At 45.7% G+C, this 22670-nt stretch overlaps 1 protein-coding gene across 5 annotated transcripts in view; it reads right to left on the bottom strand.

The window, feature by feature from the left end:
* The window catches only part of VTI1A (vesicle transport through interaction with t-SNAREs 1A), a 1940034-nt gene that overhangs the window by 1098291 nt on the left and 819073 nt on the right, over positions 1–22670 (bottom strand). The window contains exon 7 of one of the 5 annotated variants that reach the window (XM_069611796.1): positions 19293–19673. The exons of the other annotated variants lie outside the window; for them this stretch is intronic. Coding sequence (XP_069467897.1) covers positions 19561–19673 — 113 coding nt within the window. The 3' untranslated portion in view covers positions 19293–19560. Of the gene's footprint in view, positions 1–19292; positions 19674–22670 lie in introns of those variants that run through there. 5 annotated transcript variants of the gene reach the window in all.

Here is a 22670-nt window from a genome sequence, read left to right as displayed (position 1 = left end):
TACCATAACCCATAGTTATACTTGCATTTGGTATCAAGGGATGTTTATTTAAGTTCCAAATATAGCCCATCGATTTCTTACTGTTCTTACAAAACCATATGATTTGGTTCTCCCCCCCCCATTTATCAATAGCTCATTTTTTGTGCATATAATTTCATAGATTTTGCAAGACAATGTAATCCAACTTATGTTTCATCTAACAGGGTAACATCGTTTGCATACGTAAGATAGCAAACTGAAAGTGCATGTATTTTCAGAGTGGCCAAACTCGGCAGTCGTAAATGATACCCCAAATCTGACAGATATAGGTTACAGGCAAGCGGCCAACACACATCCCTGCCTTAATACTCCTTGCTGGTTTACTCTTACCTGCAAGACAATCATGTAAATATTTCAAAATTGATAAGAAGCGGGAGGTTCCCAGTCCCTAAGCTTATCCCAAAGTAATCATTGATTAGCTTTGGAGAGTCTACTGCCATTACATACAATGGCATCTAATCAACCACCCAGGCCCTCTCCTCTATAAAATGTAATATAAAACCATTTAAAGAAGTCGATAATCTCCTACAGCCGGTCTGAAACTTATGTAAGCACAGCGCACTCTCCACGAAAATGTTGCTGTCACAGTCCAGCAGCGAAATTGAGCAGTAATTCCAGGGATCCGTAGTCTCCATTTTAAAAAATTGGTATGGCTATAGATTGATTCCTGGATGGCAGAGTAGATTTAGACTCCAATGCGTAGGAAAATAGTTTAAAGAGAACAGTTTAAAGAGAAGGGTTGCCCATAGAACAGGGGCTGATTTTAATAAAGCATTAATCATCCCATTAGGACGTGGAGCTCAAGAGTTTGAGGATTTCCTAATAATTTCCTCTTCTAACTCGATGGAAATATTAAGGATCCACGGGCCTTCAAATTGCAGGCTAAGGAGTTAGTGCTCTAATTTTCTATTTAAAAAACCCTTAACAACTTTAAATGTTGTATAGGGTCCTGAGGTTTTATGTTATCATTAATTACCATCCAAACATTGCAGGAGTTGGTTCCCCATAATAATCTCACTCTCCGTTTATTGCTGCGTATACTAAAAACATCTAAACCAATTTATTAAAGTTTGCTTTCGTTTTCTTACCTCTTCGCAATAGTCTTCCACTTTGAGCCCTACTGGATAAACTCAATGTTTTTACGCAGCTCTTCTGCGCTTAAACTACAGCATTAAAAGGGATGTGAAACCTTTACCCTTATTATAGACAGAGTGCTCCTTCTGTTCCCAAATCTTTCCAGAAACAGTGACAACCTATTTACATTCGGAAAGCAGTTCTTCTCTTCCAAAGTAGCATTATTTAAAAAAATACACAAGATTTAGGTTACATTTCTAAATATTAACTATCCTTTGAACAACTCTATTGCCCCCAGCGTTTACCATAAGATTTCTACAATTCAAATGCACAACATTCTTTACCATAAGGCCAAATCTCGCTTTAAGAGGGTTATGATCACTTAGTGTTGAAACTGATACTTTTAACTCTAAGCAAATGTCCATGAGACTTTCAGTCATTAGCACATAATCAATGCAGGAAGTCTTACTCCCATGTTTTCCACGTTGTCTGTGCCGGTACATCTCCTTGAACATAGTCATTCACACTTTTTAAAATCCAGGCATCGAAAAAAAAGACTTCCACTTTTTCATTCAATAATTGTCTTTTTTTTTGTTCACATATACATCCCCAGTGTAGTACTTACTGCCCATCTATTAATGCATTCAGCATTAAAATCCCCTGTCAAAAAAAATATGCAGGCCTTCATCACCCAAGAAAACTTAACAAAGGTCTGACAGTTTGGAACACAAAGGGTTATAATATACATTCACTGACAATATAGTGGCATTTTTCAAAACAATTTTCACCACTAATATGCCATAAATCTTATTTGAGACCATCTCATTTTTAACAGTGTTATTTATTGCAGTTATTAAACCCCCTGATGGATGTCCAACAAAGCCACAGGTAGCCAATTGCTGGATCACTGTATAACCATCCATACTTACAGGTTTGGTTAGCCACACCTCCTGTAACTAGATCAGATCTCGCTCTAATAAAGTTACGCTTTCCTAAGATGTTCCAATGAAACTATTAAAACACCTGGTGTTCCAAACTTAGCAGACAGATGATGATCGCACTCAAAATTAGCTAAAGACCTTTCCCAGCTTCCCCCAATTTCCTGGAATTGCCAGTCAACGTTTGTGGGAGCCATGACCAGTTACTAAACTTGTTTTTATGTACACATTTCCCACCGTTTGACATTTCCACGAGCCACTTCTTTTTAGGATCCAAGGGACATGTTATAGATATTGCTTGCCAATGACCAGCTGAATGTTTTCTCTAAAACACGGTTAAGAGTTCTCTGCCCCTACTGTGATTACAATATACTGGTATTAAATCGTAACCGATGAGACAAAGTCTATTTCCATCATCACCAGATTTATTATCAGCTTTGATGTAAAGTCCAATTGCACGACATCAGTTCTCTTTACATCAAAAAAGAAAACCCTTTCGATATCAGATTGTATCCAACAGTCAAGCCGAACCTTTTTTGGCTAGACCACAGGGGGATTTGACTGGCCCCTTTGGGGAGAGACAACTGGTGAGGGTATTGAAGCAGTCACAATCCTCCTTACACCTCCCGATGGGCTAGACGTTCCTTATTTTCGCCCCGCAGTCGCCATCCACAAGCAATGTATTCACTGGTGCCTTAACCTAATTCCTAAGTTGAGAGATTTGGGGTGATTGAATCAGCAACAACCCTTCCCATATTTTCTTTGTGGAGTTATTTACCTTTTCAAACAAATCTATAGATTGGCGACTACTTGGAATAGTTATGACAAGATCACGGAGTCCCAATAGCCACTCTCAAGACCCTTTTATCCCCGTGTTCTCCCAAAGTAGTAGCAGGTGCCTCTTTAACATAAGCTGTGGAACAATCACACCATCTATTCTGCTTAAATTTTGGGGTGCATTGTACGATCTTAAGATCGATGCTCAAATGACCAATCAGTTTCCTCAGTTGGGGTTGCAATTTCACAGTTCTTCCCTACTTCTGCAACACTACTCACCATTGTATCATTGGAACCCTCCGCATATAATACCGCCAGGTCCGCTACCCCATCCCGAGCAGCTAAAGCCACCTCTTCCGTCAGGTGAAGGTTTCTCAAAAACGTCCTTGAGCCAGATTTCTGACCTTTGTTTGTTCCTTTACTTTTTTTTTTTATTTTGTATCCCCCATCTCCCTTAGAAATCACTGTAGCTAGTGGCATACTAACAGGGATGGGTGGAACTGTGTTCTTTTCCCACAAATATTAGGGGTAATTCTCACTATCATTAGATAGTTCATATTTGTCTGGATATCTTCTAATTTGATTTTAATTTCACTTAGTTGAAAGGTGTGAGTAGCCAACCCCAACATAATGTTATACAAAGTTGAAAATAAGAGCATAGAAATATATTTAATGCAGAAATGTCAGGGGTGGTTAACCCGACTTGATCGTCCAGCTCTCTCAAAGTGTAGTATAAACAATGTTGCAGCGGCGATGCTCCAATCCCTCGATCTCCAGATGCAGAGAAATATGTGCCGATTTGGTGTTCCATGAGGAAAGAAAGCATTGGTTCCACTTCAATTGCAACCAATGGCCGAAACATGTTTGGGGATGCTTGTGGCCTCATGCAGAAAGGATGTGACCAAACAGTTCGGGCTTGACTGCCCGTTTGGGGTGGGACCAAACCAGATGTGCATATGGTATTTCCCCTTTTGTAATTGCTTGGCAGGTGAAGAACGATGGCCTGGAGGGTAGACCAGAGCAATGCCAGAGATTCAGATTAATTCGAAACCTTCCAGCCATCACCTCTTGTTTTGCTCCACTTCAATTGGACCATTCAACCTCGCCACCAACATCTTCACCTGATTGAATTACTTTATGCTCCCCTTGTAAATCCATGGCCATTTAGCTCTGGTCACCAATGAGATTTCAACCATCTCCATTGCACACCATGGCGTTAGCAACCAGTCTCAAAACCGTGTTTTTACATGGGCCCAGCCTTCCATTAAGAATCCTATAAAAGTCTTCAATCTTTCTTTGGGAAGTAATTAACTTTGAGATTTTAAAAGAGGCATCCACCCCCCTTGACTGTCATCAGAATGCAATAGACTTTGACTGGCTTTTAGGCAGCATCTTTACACCGGGCACTACTGCATCTGCAACCTCTGGGTCCTGGTATATCGTGCCCTGTGGTGGCAACTGCCCCACAGTCAAACCTCTTCCTACTGCCCTCTCCTCACAGTCCAACTGATCAGCTTGTTCCTTTTCCAAAATGCGTCTCTGTATTTCTACCATCAATGGGTTAAACAACTCAAACTGCGGCTTTTCCGATCGGGTATCAGATGCTATAGCACCATCCCAGGGGCTAGGAATAACAGCTGAGATCTCGCCCCAGTATCAGCCAAATGTGGGTACGACTGTATAGCTACAATGCTGTTGAATCCCATCATCAATGGGATGCCAATGTCTGACTGAATTGCAGCTTCGCTCATCGGTGTATCAAACACTTTGCCCACAATGTTGCGGCTTTAAACAACCTCCCGTTCAGCTGTTAAAGCTAGTCTCCACTACGAGTTACTTAACCACCTAACCAGGGTCGACTTACTGGCTAGATCGTACATTACTCCCTTAAAGCATTCAAGGGGGAAGAAGCAATGACCTTGCGGCCAACCAACACCAAGTAGACGTCCCACAGAGATTGATTATGGACTCAGGCACTTAGTTTTAAATCCAAGTATGCAGGGCTCCAGAAATTAAAGGTAGAGCAGTAAAATCACAGCGTACACAGCAACAGCATCCTAGAATGAGTGATCCAGATTCTACCATATAAACGTTGGCCCTCGTTTTCCAGTCATTGTATACAATGTCACAGAACACATAACCTACAATGTCAACTTTGCCACTACCATATCCTCCTGGATTAATGTCAGGTGTGAACATTTTACAAACCCCAAAAACATACTTAAAGTCCTCCAACCCCAAAATGGTGAACACGAGTCGGCCATTATTCGCTTTTTGTGTCCATTTAATGTGACCCAGCACCAAGGTCTTTTGCAATCGTCCTGATCAAGACCTCAATTGAACATCAAAATATAATCAGCTGCTCCGACCTCATTGCTGTCAGCCTTCCCCTCAATGTAATGCACCTTGTTCTTAGGCCTCACATAACACACCCTTGAGAAATGATCTTTGCGACCACAATTTGAACAGTCTTTCTCCAAGGCAGGACATTCTTGTTGTTAGCAAGGTGACCCCCCATCCCACATCCAAAGCAATGTCTCCTTTCTACTCTTGGTTGGTAGATATGTGAACTTTGTGCATCTCTTCTTCCTCTTTGTTTGTATCAAATTTTTCACTGGCCCAATGGCATACAAGTCATCTTTCTTCTCCCCTTCGAGTGCTTTAACGTTTTGCTCGGACGCCTCAATGCTCCTTTCTATTTCTATTGTAGAATGTAAACTGATCGGCGCCGGTCCAAAGCCTCTCGAAACTTCTTGTTCAACTCTTCAATGCACTCATTCAAACTTCATCCCGCAGCACTTAATCGGGAGTTATTTTTTCAAATTCACATTTTGCCGACAAGCCTCTTAATGTTCCCACATAGTCATCAATACCTTCTCCAGGCATCCGTTTTCTTGAATAAAAATTAAACCGGTCAAGGGCTACATTCGTTTTTTCTGCAAACTGTTCTTCCAGCCTCGACATCTATATATTAAATAGATCCTCATCTTCCTCCTCCTGACCCGTAGGTAGTGTTTCATGAGGCTCACAGCTTCAACTCTAAACGCTGTTTTCAATAATGAGTGTGCAAGTGTGTGTGTGCAGGTGTGTGTGTGTGTGTGTGCAAGTGTGTGTGTGTGTGTGTGTGGTGTGTGTAAGTGTGTAAGTGTGCGTAGTGCAGTAGAAAGCAGCTCCAGGCACTCACAGGTAAAACTTCCTGTAACTTTTCTTGTTCTCCCAAAGAAGGCGGTGACTGCACATGTCGGCTTGCAGAGCAACACGTAAAAACACAGAGCTCAGTTACCTCTGCTCCGCCGACGCGCCTTCTGTTCCTGAATCCTCGTCGCCACTGGGGGAGGGGGGCTGGGGGATGAGAGCGCAGAGGTAGAGAAGTATAGTTAAGGAGTACATTTAAGGTAAGGAGGGGAGGGGCAGAGCCTCAAGTCCGGTTCCCAGCCATCCTTCCACGAACGCTCTGTGGCTCGTGCAGGTCACGTGTGCAAGGCCAGCGCACGTCAGAGATGAAACGGCGGGCCTCCAGAAATTAAAGGTAGAGCAGTAAATTCATGGAGTACACAGCAACGGCAACCTTCTCCTTCAAGGTGTGTGCCACACTACACTTACCAGCACCTCGCTAAGCTACATTTGCTTAAATGGGCTTTACGTTCTACAGCAGAGCACCTACAGATTATTGCCAGATTCAAAAGGGTCCCTGGGGTGGGGTGGGGATGCTGGGGTGGAGGGAGGTAACGCCTGCCTATTTGGTAGCGTCATCTTTGAAGGGTCCTCCAAAATAAAAGTCTCAAAGACAACCGTTTGCAAATTTCTACAGCCAACCATGTTTTCATTAGATTGGTTAGTTGCAGTTGTAGATATTTATGCACGACAACCAATCTAGTCTATGTGCACTCCACAAAACTATACAGCTAGAGAGACCCCCCCCTCCCGCCCCACCCACAAGACACTGCAGTGACTATCCAGCAACCGAAACTTCTGTCAACTCACTTGCACTATGGTGACCATCGCTCCTTCAGAGGCAGCATTGCTAGTTAGCGCAGCTGTCCATTCTAAGCGGTACTTCGTTCATAACCAATACACTGGATTCACAGATGAAGCTATCCAAAAGTAAAAGAGTGCAACCGTAAGACCAGACCAAGCAAAGACATCAAGCCAACCCCAGTCCCAAAAATATACTGTGACTGGTGCTGAAAGCCAGGTGTCTTGCTCAAGAAGGCCTGAATGTCCAAGAAATGCCTTTGTTTTGCCGACGCCAGATCCTGGATGAAATAATCCACATGTATGTTCCCTGTAGATTGCCATTGCACACCCTCCACTCCCCCCACCCACACCCTTCCCAGTTCTGGAAAGTAAGTACTTCCAGGAGCAGTAACGTCCATCACTCAACCCATGACTGACCTTTTTCATTGCTTGGTTGCCAAGCTCAGGCCCACCCTACTCTTTTGAAGATGACAAGAGACCAGTAGAGCATCCAGTGTATCACAATCCTTAGAATCTGAAGCTCCAGGTCCATAGCACCATGCGTAGTAAATTTAGATCTTCAACTAAAGGTCCATAAGGTACTAAAGGGTTCATGTATATAGTTCACACTTACTCAAAACAAACAGTGTCAAAACCAACAGTTTTGGGTTTTGCGTAGGTATTTGCCAGGTACTGCCATGATGGAACTATGCGGCCTAACATGCAATAGCCGGAAAATCACACTAGAACAACTACTCGCAAGCCAAAACTATGATTGAGCAAGATTTATTTTTAACATGACTTTGGAAACGAGGATGCATACTGCTTATAAAGCAAGTGGCAGAAGGCGCACTTGGTTGAGCCATTTTCATTACGCTAGTAGCACATTTACAACAGCGATTAAGTGATTAGCTCTCCGAAGACTGATTTAAAATAACATCCTTCACAGAACAAGATTTCATATTACTGCTTGCTAGAGTTAGCTCAAAAAGACCCCCCTGGGGATGTGTTTGGAGTGGAGGCAAGTAGAGGATGGGAACGGCCACAGGGACTAGCAGGGCCGGTTCTAGGGGCGGGCAAACTGGCCAAAGGTCTGCGGCACAGTTGCAAGCAAGAGGCGCAGCAGGCAGCCTGTTAACTCTCCCACCTGGGAGAGCAGGGAGCCTTTGAAATAGATGAGCACTTCACTGGCAGGGGATAAACGCCTGGCTTGCCCATGTCCATCTACATCCCATGATGCAGCCAAGGGATTAATACTATGCTCAGAGGTTTGTCTGAGAAGACTCCCATACCTCCCAAATTAGCACCCCCCTGTGAAACTAAACATGCTCAAACAGTGCGAGAAGTCCTGCATACAAGTGGTATGTTTGAACGTAGGGTGGGCATTCATGGTTAACTGAAAGGCCGCCTTTTTCTACTGAAGGCTTAATCAAAAGGGCCAGAGATAGCCTGCAGGTGTAGGTGGTTGTGGGCAGGAGACTAAAGTAAATGGCAAAAGGAGAGGGTGAAATGTGAGGTGGGGAGGAATTGGCATTCGTGTTTTTAGTAGGGGTCTAGGCTCATTTTCTTGTTTAAGGGATGTTCTAAGGCCGTCAAATGAGTGACTCCATGTCATATGAACACCACTGGGGTTTCTTTTGGAAATCATTGTTTTCTGGTATGTTACTCTAGTTGAGACAAAAGACTAACTGCCAGAATGCATTGATATGTTACCCAAAAGCCCATGGCTGGAAATACATGCTCAGGTGACATTGAGTCACCTTGACACACTATGCTCTTTACTGGGAGGCAAAAGAAAAGTCAGTGACTTCAGAAAAAAAAACAATATTTGTACCCTATTATGGGTGTTGCGGGCCAGGAGTCGTAAAACAATGAAGTCTCAAAGTAGAGCGGATTGCACAGGGTATTAACTTCCTTTGTCTGATTCTGTGTGTTTCTTTACTGTAAAAATGTATGTGGAAAGGTAGAAAATTATTGTAGCAACAATAAATGACAACGCCAACAGTTTTGACGTGTGTAGTGAAAAGATATTAAGCACTTAAATCGCATACCCATGTACCTTCACAACTTCCCTACTTCCACAATTGCATTTCCAAGTTCCCATCATTTAATAGATGTAGATGCACCACTTCCAAGCTCTGTATTAATGTGCCTTTTTCTTACCCACTGATGGAGCTAGATTCTTCGCCCTCAGGATGAAGGCATAATCGGTGCCATCAGGCTTAAACTTGTCGCATGGCATTGTCCCATTTAGAAAATTAGCACGTTGCACATGAGCTAGCCACCCGGCGTGTAACTATTTCCCAGAAGGAGTTATATGCCCGGGAACTCTCAACATAACGCACTATTGCCATTACATGCTTAGGTATTCATACTAGTTTCTAGATATTCAATTCTCTACTCGGGTGCCCTCCCCATATGCCAGGTTTCTCCATTAGATGCTCATGCACACACACCATTTAGCATGTATTGTTATACTTGTCTAGTACTTGGATCATATGGAAACATTATTGCTTCACCTCTTAGCCTACCTACTTCTCTGGTCTTCTCATACAGCGCCTTGAAGTAGCTTCAAGAAAATATTTGTAACCTAAGCCCACTAAACAAAGCTGGGAAATGCCTCCTGGTTCACTACCTCCCAACTCTTTCCACATAACACCCATTATCATTATTAGGGTATTTATTGAGCGCAGGCCTAGCTTTGGGAAGCAACGGAGCGCTTCACAATCATAGGTGGAAGAACACAGTATGGGAAGTAGAGAAAAAAAAGGAGAAGGGAGTCACCAGGAGAGGACGAAGGAGACCATTGGCAGCAGGGGAACTACAAACAACCAGCGGCATAGGGGGGCCATTGCGAGCAGATCACAGTCTCAGGAAGGGCGGGGTGTGCATCACCAATCTTCCATTATTCCACCGGGGCATTTAGAATGGACTTTAAGCGCTCTCTTCACCAACTCAAGTGAGCGACTGGCTCTTGCTATACTTTCGATTGAGGCAAAATTGGGGGGAAATAGATCACAGAGCGGCAATAGATGCTTTTGTGGCAGCAACATCTAGAATGGTGCCCTTCATTTAGGCAACAAACAAAAACATGATAGAAAAAGAATTCCTGTTTAAAATATTGTTGCATGCATCGTTTACTTATTAATTTGAAGTACAAGACAATAAAACGGTACTTAAAATGCAATGATTTAATAATTTTGGAGAGGGAGAGCAGTGTGGGAGGAGGGAGCGTCTTCGTGTGTTGCTCCCTGGGCGCAATATTACTCTGGGGACTAGCATGGGTGAATAAATAAGAAAAACACCACAGGCTGTGTGGCTCGCCTCTCATCTGTGTACCGTCTTCACTTGCCTTAACACCTTTTAGAAAGCGCAGCCAAAACTAAAAATGAAACCTTTTCCAATTAAAGCGCTATTTTAACCAATGAAACAAGGCACCGCCCAACATTACAACCAGGGAGCTCTGAGCAAAGCAATGTCTCATTTTTTAAACCCTAGAAGTTTTACTGGCTAATAATGCCTCCTCACAGGCTGTTACTGGGCCAGGCCACCAAAAGACTTTCCGATGGCACAGCCTGCCTGGGCCCGCTGCTGTCTAATCTTTCCTTATAATATTTTAAATACACATATTTGGGTGACAGGAAGTCCAATTATTCTCGTCTTGGCCTGCTCCATCCACGATCCGAGCCTTGGAATATTCAGATGGGGGGCGCATTAGCTCACGCGTACATCCAGACCCTTGAGGGGGGCTTACGCTCAGTTTTTCTCCTATTAATCTTCCCAGGTTCAACATGTAAATGTTTCCTTTGTTCTGCCGATTTGTGCAACTTCGGAGAATTCTAACAATGAAGATGAAACCGATGAATTGAAATCTCCCATAAAGCGGCCCAGGGAATAGGCAACCGATAATGATGGCATTATTTTCAGGAGACAGGGAAGAGAGCGCTCACTCATTAGTAACCCTGTATTGTAATGTGACGGTCTCCCAGCGCAGCCAACGGCTGCTGTGGGGCTGACGGCTCTTAGCGACGCCATATTTGCATGCCAATCAACAAGGGGGAACCGCAAAGCGCGCCGACACCGCAGGCATGGACAGCTAAGAGCATGGCACCGCGCTACTGCCACAATTTGCAAATTAACAAGTTGGTATTGACTTGTGGTGGAGGTCAATAACAGGAGGCATTGATCTGAAAAGTTAATACCGGTTGAGGTCAATCTTGGATCTCAAGGGTCACCAAATCTGGATGCCGCCGTGCACGCAGCATCTGTAAGAACATGATTACAGTCACTGGGAAAAGATGGGGTTGGGGCCATTAGCAAAGTCCGAGACACAGCAGATGGGAGACATGCAGCCGAAGGCCTCAAACGGTGCAGGTGTGACGCAGGCAGCACTTTTGCCGCTTTCAATCTCTTCACATTGTCCTCCTTTCGGGGAAATTAGCCTGAGTGCTACGAAAATGCGCAACACTGGTGTAAAACGAGGAGCCGCGAAATAATGAGATAAAGTCGCATATTATGCCACAGAATTATGATTTTCATATCATTTTCTCAAACAAGTGTGAAAGTACATTTTCTGAACTAGCCCATCGGTTAAGTTAGAAAAATATGTGCGCCTGTGTTACACTTTTAAAACAACCGGTCCATAACAGAAAAAAGAGGGGCGTCTCAATCTGATTAACACCTGTAAATCGCCATTTCAACATTTGCAGGTATGTGGGGGTTACATCAACCCAGTGTCCCCCCCCCTACTTTATTGCACTGCAAGAGAAGAGGAGTGAGAGAAGTTTCACCCCTCTGGATGCCTGTGGTACACCACAATTGTACACGCACAGTACGAACACAAAGCACAGGTAACAGTGCAGCTCTCTAGCCTACGATACATCCCCAGCGTTTTTCACCAGCAGCTGGGCCAGAAGCAGACACCTCTAGGGTGGGCTTACCATGTGCAAAACCATGGAAACCAGGCTAAGATCGGGTGCATCAGAGCAGGGTTGGGCAGTGGCCAACCCCACATAATCTGGGAGACCACACTGCACCAGCCAAGCTTAAGGGGAGAGGATATGATCTCCGGTGAGCCCAGATCTTTCCTGAAATGAATCAAATACCCCAGCATTGCCCCAGTGTGTTCCTGTAGGTGTCGCGCAAATCGAGGGCTCGGCATCAGGCCTAGCAGATTTTAATTAGCGAGACAATGGTAGAAAGGGAGGATTGGCGCACAATGTGATTACCAAACATCACAAGATTTTAGGAGTCAGGAACTGTCAAATCTCTGTATATGTTGGACTGCAAGACCCATCAGTCCTTACCAGCATAGTTAATAGTGAGGGATCAAGAGAGCTGTAGTGAAAAACATCTGGAGAACCACAGGCTGCAGACACCCTGCAGTAGGATATTTGAGAAGATCTCAATTCTGAAAGGGACTTGGTAGTACATTTGGCATTGCCTTTTCAGTGTTTGGAGTGTTTGGTGGTCTGACAATTTAAGAAATGCTAGAGGGGGAGGGGGGGGGGTAGATGCTGCTGCCTGGTCTTTCCTGAGAGTCTTATGTGCCCTCAGCATTCACCACTGACAGGTGGGTGCAAGAGAGACTAGCCTATGTCTTGGCAATGTGGTTCGATCGGCTGAAACCTGCACTTTCAGTCTGAACAAGTTTAACACTGTACCCCACCCTATATGCACTGAAAGCACTACCCATATGAATTATATTTCTTTACAGCCAACAGCAGTCAATTGAACTGCAAGGCCCAACCATACCTATTTTTGTTCACCTGCAAAAGTATACAGCGTGCAGGGAAGATCCTGGCCGTTCTCTTTTGTGAAGAGGACATACCATCCAGCCTGTGGAAAGAGAACATACTGCTGCAACTTTTCAGGAAAAGAAAACTTAGCCTTAGATGTAAAAACTGTTTAGCTACCAAGATGCTCGCTCCTGGGTTTGCCAGTAGAAGCTGTTGTACAACAGGGCAATGTCCTGGCACCTTTTCGGTTTAATGTGTAATGGGTTTTTCAAATGACGGGACAGCCATTTGAAATAATTGAATGCTGGCCTTCCAGTGATAGAGGGGCAGGGGGTTCTACTTCTCATATATTCTGATGATGTGATTACATAAGCTGGGACTCAAGTAGCTCTCCAGGGTTTACGGAGACCATTCATTTTGTTCGGTGAACCAAAGCAACTGGTCACTGATTAACCAAAGTCTATGTTATGCTCCTTGGGTAGTGATGTAATCTCAAACCACGCCATGCTCGTCAACTCCCTCTTGGAGTTGGTGTCTTGTTTTGATTATTTAGGTTTTTGGTGTTCTCAATCTCTCCTGGACTACCCTGAGAAAAGGCCCTGTTCATTTATACCAGTTTTCTGGAGGTATACCATCTTTTAACAGAAGATTTGATGGATCAGTGATCTCTCTGGCCATTCAGGTACATAAAGTAAGGCCTGTCCAGCAGCCCTCTTTGGGGAGGAATGATGGGGCTGCACTGATGTTAACCCGTTAGCCCCTGGTTAATGTAATCAAATTGTATGCAATGCTCTGCTTGTATTAATATTTATGATATGATATGGCATTTGTAACGCGCCTATACACAAGTGTTTCAAGGCGCGACGAGGCAGGGAGGGGGGAACAAGGGGAAGACAGACAACGATCCTACTAGGCCAGGTGTCATTCAGACAGCGCGAGTGCAGGGGGAGGGGGAAGGGAAAAGTGCAAGGGGAAGGGGAGGGGGGAAGTGCAGTACAAGTAAGTAGAATAAATTAAATAAATAGGGCCAGCTGGTAGCAAGTGCAAGGTAAGTGCAGACAAGTGCTGGGAAAGGGGGGGGGGGCTGTAGGGATAACAGAAACAGTCCCTCAGTGCAGGGGTTGCCAGGGAGGCAGTGCAAGAGGAGAGTGGCTGGGCCCGGGACCGAGGTCGGTTAGAGTGGCCCAGTTGCAGATTAGGTGCAGATTCAGTCGAGAATTTAGCAGGGGAGAGGGTGAGAGAAAGCAAAAGCAAAGAGGAAGGTTTTGGGGTGCTTCCTGAACCGGAAATGGTTCTCCTCGAGTTTCAGGGAGGCAGGAAGGCTGTTCCAGAGGGAGGCCCCTGCCACGGCGAGAGATCTACCCCCAGCTCGTTGCTTCGAGAAGCGGCTGACCCTGAGGGAGTTGGAGATGGATGAGCGAAGGGCTCGGGAGAGAAGATATTTAGGAAGAGAGAGTTGAAGGTATTTAGGCCCCAGGCCCCAGAAGTCCTTGTGGACAATGCAGAGGGTTTTGAACTTAATCCTCGCAGGCACTGGGAGCCAGTGTAGAGATTTCAGTCCTGGAGAGATATGGTCCCTGGGCTTGAGGCCAAGGACAAGTCTCGCAGTTCTGTTCTGGATGAGTTGCAGGGGGCGGAGAGTGGAGGCAGGCAGATTAAGATAGAGGCTGTTACAGTAGTCCAGCTTCGAGAGAACCAGGGCTCGGGAGACAGTGAGCTTCTGGGGGAAGGAGAGGAAGGGAAGAATACCTCTGAGGAGGTGGAGCTGGTAGTGTGACTTCTTAGAAACGTCAGATATATGAGGAGAGAAGGAGAGTGTGGAGTCGAAGATGACCCCGAGGTTTTTTGCCTTGCAGGTAGGAGCAGGAGGAGGGCCAAGCGAGGCTGGCCAGAGAGCTACAGGGAAGGAGGGAGTGGGTGTGCCGATGAGTAGAATCTCAGTCTTACTAGCATTAAGGCAGAGGTCATTGGCGGCACACCGTTCCTGGATGGCAGACAGACAGTCGGAGATGAGGGAAGGAGAGGAGGAGGCCGAGGGTAGCCTGAAAATGAGTTGGGTGTCGTCCGCATAGCACTGAAAGTAGGGGCAGAGAGCGGCGATGCGGTGGGCAAGGAGTGCCAGATACTGGTTGAAAAGCCAGGGAGAGAGATTAGATACCTGGGGAACACCACTGGTGGAGAAAAAGATGTCAGAGAGGAAGGACCCAAGTTGGACCTGGGAGGGTCGATTGGAAAGGAAAGAGGTCAGCCACGCCAGAGCCTGACCAGTGATACCCAGGTTATCACGGAGACGGTTGAGCAGGATGGCATGGTTGACAGTGTCAAAGGCAGAAGAGAGATCGAGCAGAATGAGAACACACGGAGTGTTGGAGTCAAGGTTCAAGAGCAGGTCCTCACGGATGTTCAGAAGAGCAGTTTCCGTGCTTCTGGCCGCTCTGAAGCCAGATTGATGGTCATGGAGACTACCAACAGTTTCAGCATGGAGGCTAAGCTGGGAGATGGCCAGTTTCTCCAGGAGCTTGCCCAGGAAGGGAGTGATGGAGATTGGGCGATAGTTAGCCGGACAGGAGGGGTCGGAAGAGGGTTTCTTGAGAAGAGGGTGCACAAGGGAGTGCTTGAGGGGGGATGGGAAGACTCCAGAGGCGAAGGAGTGGTTGCAGAAGTCAGCCAGTGAGGACAGGATGTCATGAGATTTTGAGATGAAGTGAGAGGCCAGTGCAGTGCAGAGGGCCTGGGAGGGGACAGGAGAGGTAGAGACTGCAGCAGGGTTGGCAAGCTCCTTGCAGATTTTAAAGAGTTCAGCCGAGTTGTTGGATGCCGCAGAGATGCGGGCTTGGATAAGGGCTCTCTCTTTGGTGAGAACGGAGAGACGGTATTGCCTTTGGAGCAGGCGGCAGACCAGTTTATCAGAGGATGAACATGAAGCACGCCATTTCCTCTCAGCCACCCTGCACTTGCGTTTTAGGGTGACGAGATCCGAGTCATACCAGGAGTTACATTTGGCTTTGGGCTTCAGGCGGATTCTCATGACGGGGGCAAGGATATCATGAGTATCAGATATAGCAGAGTGGAGCATGGAGAGGGCTGTGTCAGGGTGGGAGTCAGCCGAAGGGGGAGGGCGGGGCGAGAAGGTGGCAGCGAAAGCCTCAACTGACACGCGCTTCATGGGTCGGATGATCGCGAAGGTGGGTGGCAATGATGAGGGTGGCTTTGCCTGTGGGGTAGGGAGGGTGAGGTGGGAGGTTAGGAGAAAGTGATCACTCCAGGAGAGAGGAATGGAGAGAGGGACAGAGAGGGGAAGGTCAGAAGAGATCAGAGCATCAAGAGTGTGCCCTGCAGAGTGAGTAGGCCCAGACGGGAGAATAGAGAGTGAGAGAGAGTCGCAGAGGTCACGAAAGAGTCAGTGGGGGGACAGGAGGCATCAAGGTGGATGTTGAAGTCACCAAGAAAGAGGAGTTGAGTGGTTGAGGACAGGAGTGAGGAGGGGAGGTCAGCCCACTCAGAGAGGAAGGAGGAAATTTGACCAGGTGGCCGATAGATAATAGCCACGGTAAGGGAATGGCTAGGAGAGAGAGAGAGAGTCGGCAGACAAAACATTCAAAAGAGGAGTAGGTCTGCGTAGGAGTGACAGTGGCAGGAATCCACTCAGGGAAGATAAGGGCAACACCCCCACCTGCGCGGTTGGGCCTGGGCACGGAGAAGATCTTGTAACCGTCAGGTAGGAGTGTGTCAAAGCTGGTGACAGAGCTGGCTGTGAACCATGTCTCATGAGACCGAGGACGTCAAGGTCCAGTTCCTCAAGAAGGCGACAGATATCAGAGGAATGCTTGATGGCAGAGCGAGAGTTAAGAGTGGCAATGTGGAGAAGGTTGCCAGCCTTGAAGGACTTCCGGGGAGGGGTACAGATCAGAGGTACGCCCTGCGGAGGTGTAGAAGAAGGAGGTGAAGAAGGAGCACGAGAGGGGGCAGGGTAGAGGCAAGGTAGCCGAGGACAGCGGAGGGGGGACAGGGGGGGAGGAAAGGAAGTTGATGAGGCGAGGGAAGCGTCTATCAAAGAGGTGAAGGTTGGCCTGAGGACCTTGGACCAAGACGGTCCCATTAGCGTAGACATTAATGATGGCCTTAGAGGAGCGGAAGGGGGCCAAGAATTGAAATTGTAACTGTACAATGTATAATGCATAGGTTACTTAACTTGGCAATAAAACTAGATTTGATTTAGCTATTTTCTATTCAGTGGTCTGTTGAAATCTATTCTAAAAAGGACCATGAAATTGCCACAAAAAGTAAAATGACACTATTCATAAGGTTTGTCAGTGCTATTTGTTGCAGGCCATTTTATTTTCCCATTCATTGATGCAGGCTTTTTGGATGTTCAGATGAAGTGGGTTCTCAATCAAGAGTTAAAATATGTGGTGAGTAACAACCATCAGAACCTAATACTGGGCACCTCTGTGCATTACAGAGAGCACCTTAGAAATCAAAAATAACTAGGTTCCCTGGAGGGACATTGTACCTAGGATACAGAGTCTCCACCCATGCGGAATCATGACCTCAGACAATGGTGGCCCTGCGATTAGAGAATTCAGACAGGCATGGAATCAAGCACCTCCCTCCCCCAGACAACCAAAGTGAGATTAGGTGGCCGATTTGGGGGTCGGCCTGCGATTGCCATCTGGCAAACTATTAAACAAACTATTAGTCTGAGATGGCAGACTCCTTTACATTTTCACAAAGCGGGGCCTGTAAGTGGACAAGAAGGTGTGAGGTTGCTGGGATCCAGGACAATGGCACGAAAGAGCAAAGGACGATAACCAAGAATCAGAAGATGGAAAATGGAAAATGGAAATATAAAACGAATGCTGGAGGAGTCAGCATTATTTGAAGCAGGAAATGAGTCAGAGAAGCTTGATATTGGTGTACATCTTACTCAAAGGGAGAACCTGAGCACAGCATAGAGAGAAGTGCTGGTTATATTTCAATGATTCCATGTAGGTGAGTTACATACAAAAGTTGCTTTAATAGGTAAATCTAGTACATTCAAGGAAGGACCCACCGGTGCCCACCACCCAGGCTACATCTTCTAACTGACATCCCTAGAACACCTTGAGTGGGGCATTGTACACAGACCATACACATTCCACCCATGACATCCTTCACTCAGACATCACCCACACTCCATCAAATGCAACACTCAAGACATAGGAAACAGACACAATAGTGCTGATCAGGAGAGACAAGAACTTAACCCACGAAGTGCAGAGAAGCAGATCACAGGACTTAACCAAAAAGGAGCTGAACAGAAGTGGCAAGAACATGTTGAGAAGACCACTGGAGCACAGTTTATGAGCAGTGCCGAATAAACCAAATATACACTCGCCAAAAAGGATGTAAAATACAATCAACAATCACTTGAGATGAGCGGTACTAAGGAGCCCAGCAGAACAATTGTCATTAGAGGCATCAGAACATGAACAAAGCATTTACCCCTTTAGTTGTTATGCCGGCAAATTGGACACTTGACATGAGGTGCAGAGGAGCCACGCAAAACCTGTGCCATATGGAAGAGAGCCTGGCAGAGCTTTGCCACATGTGTGCAGAAGTCAATGTGAGCCCTTGTGATAAACGGAGGAAAACCGAAGAGGAATTCTTTCCACCTGTGACAAATGAGAGGAATCTGAGGGTGTCCTCACTTCTTTCCCCAATATATCCTCTTCCCAGGTGGCCAGGGAAAGGCCCTCGCCATCGGATCCTGACCCTGGGGTTGGATATGGCCCTCGCCATCGGATCCATGACCAGACAGGTGAATGCAATATCATCAGCAGCAGCAGCCTACCACTCGAAACTTATCACTGCCGCCAGGCCCTTCCTAACGCAAGAAAAAATTCCCTCACCAGCACCAGAGCAATCATAGGATCTCGCCTAGACTACTGCAACGCACTTCTACTAGGCACTTCAGCAAGGAACACCAGGAAACTTCAAACGGTGCAGAACAATGACTTGAGAGCAGCCACCGGGGTCTCAAAGAGGGACCACATCTTGGCCACCAGGAAATCTGTCCACTGGTTATCCGTCTAAGAACGTATCCTCTTTAAGTCCCTGGCACTTACCCACAAATGTCGCCATGACACAGCACCACGCTACCTCGGGCAAAGAGTCTCTGCGCCCCCTCAATCTGACCCGCCAAATCTAGCCACACCAACCAACTAACCATTCCCAAAAGCCTCAGGATTAGAGCAGGCGGCTCTAGCTTCCCAGTTCTACCAGCTACCAACTGGAACCTGCTACCTCCTATCAGAGGCATTGAATCACACGCGGTCTTTAGAAAAGCAATAAAAACCATGCTGTTCGTATAAGATCAACACAATGGACTTTACTACAAGTATGTATGTATTCTTCATATGTCCTTGCTCGTCATGCCAACATATAAGGCACTCGACTACTGTAACCTTTGTATTGCCCCCCCCCCCAAAAGTCCTGTAACTAAGACACATTCTTAAAACAGCGCCTCAATGCCTCCAGGCTGCTAGGCGCTTTACAAATACAAAAATAAAAAATAAATATGCGAGGGAGGACTACCCGGGTGGAGGAGACTTGGGAGTGGCGACAAGGCAACCTTGAGTGAGACACGGCACCGCCCCCATTACCCTTTCACAATGCGTCCACCATTCCCCAGGCCTTTATAGGCTGTCAATACATTGCCTATTGTTCCCATAAATCTTTTCCCAATAGACACCGGTTAGCTACTGGCACAAGGAATAGACCAGCCAGAGAAACACATCCTCTCTTTATTGATTCACATACAAACAAATACCAGTTATGTACTGGGATAAGGAGGAGGTCAGCAAAAGCAATGCAGAACTCCCAAGTCGGCAATGAGCGGTCTAGTCATTTTCAGACCAATCATCCTGGTGGGAGGTTTAAACGCAGCAAGAATAGTGAAAATGGAGTCCGCTGTGGAAGCAGATCTACGGACTGCTGGAGGAGCGCACACCTCTCCTGGAAGGCAGCGTGGCAGATGGAGTGCTCAAGAGCCCTGGCTAGATGCACAGTGTATGCAGCGGGAAGCAAGACTTAAGGAAGGTGAAGGCTTGCGGCAAACCACAGAACAGGAACTGGCGTGACCAGGCACAGCTTCGGAGTGAGGTCCGAGCTGCAAGAGATGCATTGGTGGCAAATGGTGCAAATTCAATACATATTAAATTCAAAAACACTTCCAATTCATTAGAAACAGGCATAAAAACAATTCATCACAAATTAAATCAGCTTTAATACATAATATAAAACCACATATTAAAAATAAAGTACTTGTGACGCTCAAGAAGCTCTAGTGCATAGAAAAAAATCAACACTGGTGCAAAAATGACATCCGTGAACTTCAGAAAACGCTCACACAGAAGCTAATTCAACTGAAGTCAGAATTTGGATTTGCTGTCGTGTAGTTATCTACCTTTTGTTGTATTATACTCTGATCGAGTGCCCAAAAATAGGTAGAGAATTCATTATCTGGTGAAAGTGGCTTTTGGGTTTCCCTCCTAATATATATGTTATGTTACTTGGCATTTATATAGCGCCTTATGTATCATTGGTATGACCTCTAATCGCTGGTAGGTTGTACGCCCTTGGGAACCGCAGTTCAAGTCAGTAGAGAGAGAGAGAGAGAGAGAGAGAGTGTAGTATGGTGCGTGGGCACACCAGATGTGTGTGCAGCTGGTGTGGTGGTTGCATGATAGCCGCTTCTTAGCAGTAGGTGTGGAAATCAGGTGGATGTGTTCGGTCTGGAGGGTGGACACCCAGACTGAGTTCCGGCTGCGTTAGGCCTGAGGAGACGCCTAAGCTAGCCGGTATGTGCTCAGCTAGCTGTGTTTTATTAGGATGATGAGATGTTCGTGGGGTCATGTTGGTATGAGAACAACTAGGCCGAATGTGTCATAGAATAGCTATATTCTAGTTGAATGATAGTGTATAGGACAGTAAGCGTAGTAGTGTGATTATGGTGGTTGTCAGTAAAAGCACCTGCGAACAAGCACGAGAGCAGGACCAGGGGCGTACATTGCAGCATACGTATGTAAAGCAACAGGATGGATAGGGTAAACATGTGACACAAAATGAAACTACTCACTCAGCATCAACCAGCCCCTAAAGCTGCTTCCAAACAGTTTCCTCTGCCACATCCTTCCTCATGGCAGTCCACAAAGCAAGTGGAAAATGGCTGCTGAAGCCAAAGCACGAACACACCTGACTTTTCCAACCAATTGCAAGAGGGGAGGGTGGGACTGGGAAAAGGCCAGACACAAACAAAGGACTACAACTCACGGACTGCACACTTTGGATGCAAGCCAGCACAGAAAAAACAGGGTCAAAGGCCACAAAAACACTAGTCAAACCCACCAGATTAGCACACAGTGCTAACCAAAAATGATTGGAAAAACACTCACACCACTCCAATAGAGTAGATAAAGCAGGCCAAAAAAGGATTACAATCATTGTGAAACTACTGACTCGCAATCAATCAGCCCCTAAAGCTGCTTCCAAACTGGTTCCCCTGCCACATCCTTCCTGCTATATGAAAGGCAACCAAACCATAAGGGCTGGAAAGTATCACAAAGAAATGTGTTTTGGAAGACCTAAAAGACTTGAAATATTGTGGAAGGGGACCCCTCTGCATTGTGAAATATCTTTAACACTGGGGAAGGGAGACCCTTTCCAAACCAAGAGCTAGAAGAAGCTCTGAACTTGTATTTGAACACTTCTTGTTTCGGTGCCTATATCCCTACATATTGTATAGCTGTGAGGGCAATCTTAGGTTTTGGACACAGACTTTTACTTTGGACGTCCCAACGTAGACCATCCTTGGTTTATTTAGGTAGGGAAATCCCACCTTTGCATAGGGCAAGTTAGGCATTTTTCCAACCTGATTTCTGTTGACTAAATGGTTGTAGCCCAACCTTTAATTTAGTTGTCTGTGTCTACTTCATGATGCATTCACACAAAGTAAAATGCCTTTGCCACCTGACCCGCAGGGATCCATGCCACAGAGGATAGCTAGCCCTGCAAAGTCTCGGGACTACAGCTGATAGCTTCTTGTAGATGATTAATGGGGGATCTTGCAGAAACCCCTTCCACTGAAGGGTCTGTGCCCTGGCTCGAGTGATTGCAAAGTCTCATCATGAAGCTTGCTGCTACATTACTGAGCATGGACTGACCCTCTGTCGGGTAGTGGTCAGAGAACCCAGATGGGACATTCACCCTGGAAAGTGCATGTTCAAAGGAGAGGGCAGGCCACAGAAAAGAATTACAGGAGGCAGAGATGAGGTAGCAGGATTACATCAAAGTAAACACTCTGTGCTTATCCAACAGGTGTTGACGCAGTGGAAGTGAGGACGCTGACCAAGGATTGAACTGCCAAGCAGGCATCCACTCATGAAAAGAGTTGGAGAGCATTAGATTGGAGTACTTACCGCCAAACACTGATGTGGTGACAACTTCAGTGAGGATCGAATTAAGCAACTTGGAAGTGCCACAGAATTATTCACCAACCGAGTGTTGATTTATAGTAGATGTGGGAAAAGGGTGAGGAGCTTACATATTATTCAACCCCACATTTCATGCTGGTAAAAAGGCAGGAATTTGATCAGTATATTTAAATTCTCATTTTTACCTACTTGCCAATAGAAGAATTGTATTATAAACTCATTACTCCTCATCCCTCTTCCTCGTGACAGTCATTATTAATGTGACACCTTGGCTACTGTGGCAGACTAGAAGAAAGACTTGGTCAGAAGACATTGTGTTCAATGAGATTTATTAATATAAAATGAAAGAAATGACTTTCTATCCCTATTGCTAATGGGAGATTCCCCGCCTGCAAAACTATACTAAGGTGCTAGTCAAAAAAATGAATCTTCTGTCCAAACCTATCTTCTACCTGACCCTACAACTACAGTAAACACAACTTAAAGTAAGCAGTATAACCTGCTTCTATACTTCATGTAACCTTGACCTCTACTCACACAGAGAATTCTTCTTGCCTTTACCAATTATTGTCTTTGTCCAAAAAGAGTTCACAACAAAAATAAAATATGTATTTCCCAACACTCACAAAGTCTCAAATTCCAGAAAATATAAAGGTTTTGATTTGGTGTAAACG

Source organism: Ambystoma mexicanum, chromosome 8 (genome assembly GCF_040938575.1).
Source record: "Ambystoma mexicanum isolate Mex_15411 chromosome 8, UKY_AmexF1_1, whole genome shotgun sequence".
In the NCBI taxonomy this organism is placed as follows: domain Eukaryota; kingdom Metazoa; phylum Chordata; class Amphibia; order Caudata; family Ambystomatidae; genus Ambystoma; species Ambystoma mexicanum.
This window is presented reverse-complemented; position numbering and strand designations above follow the sequence as displayed.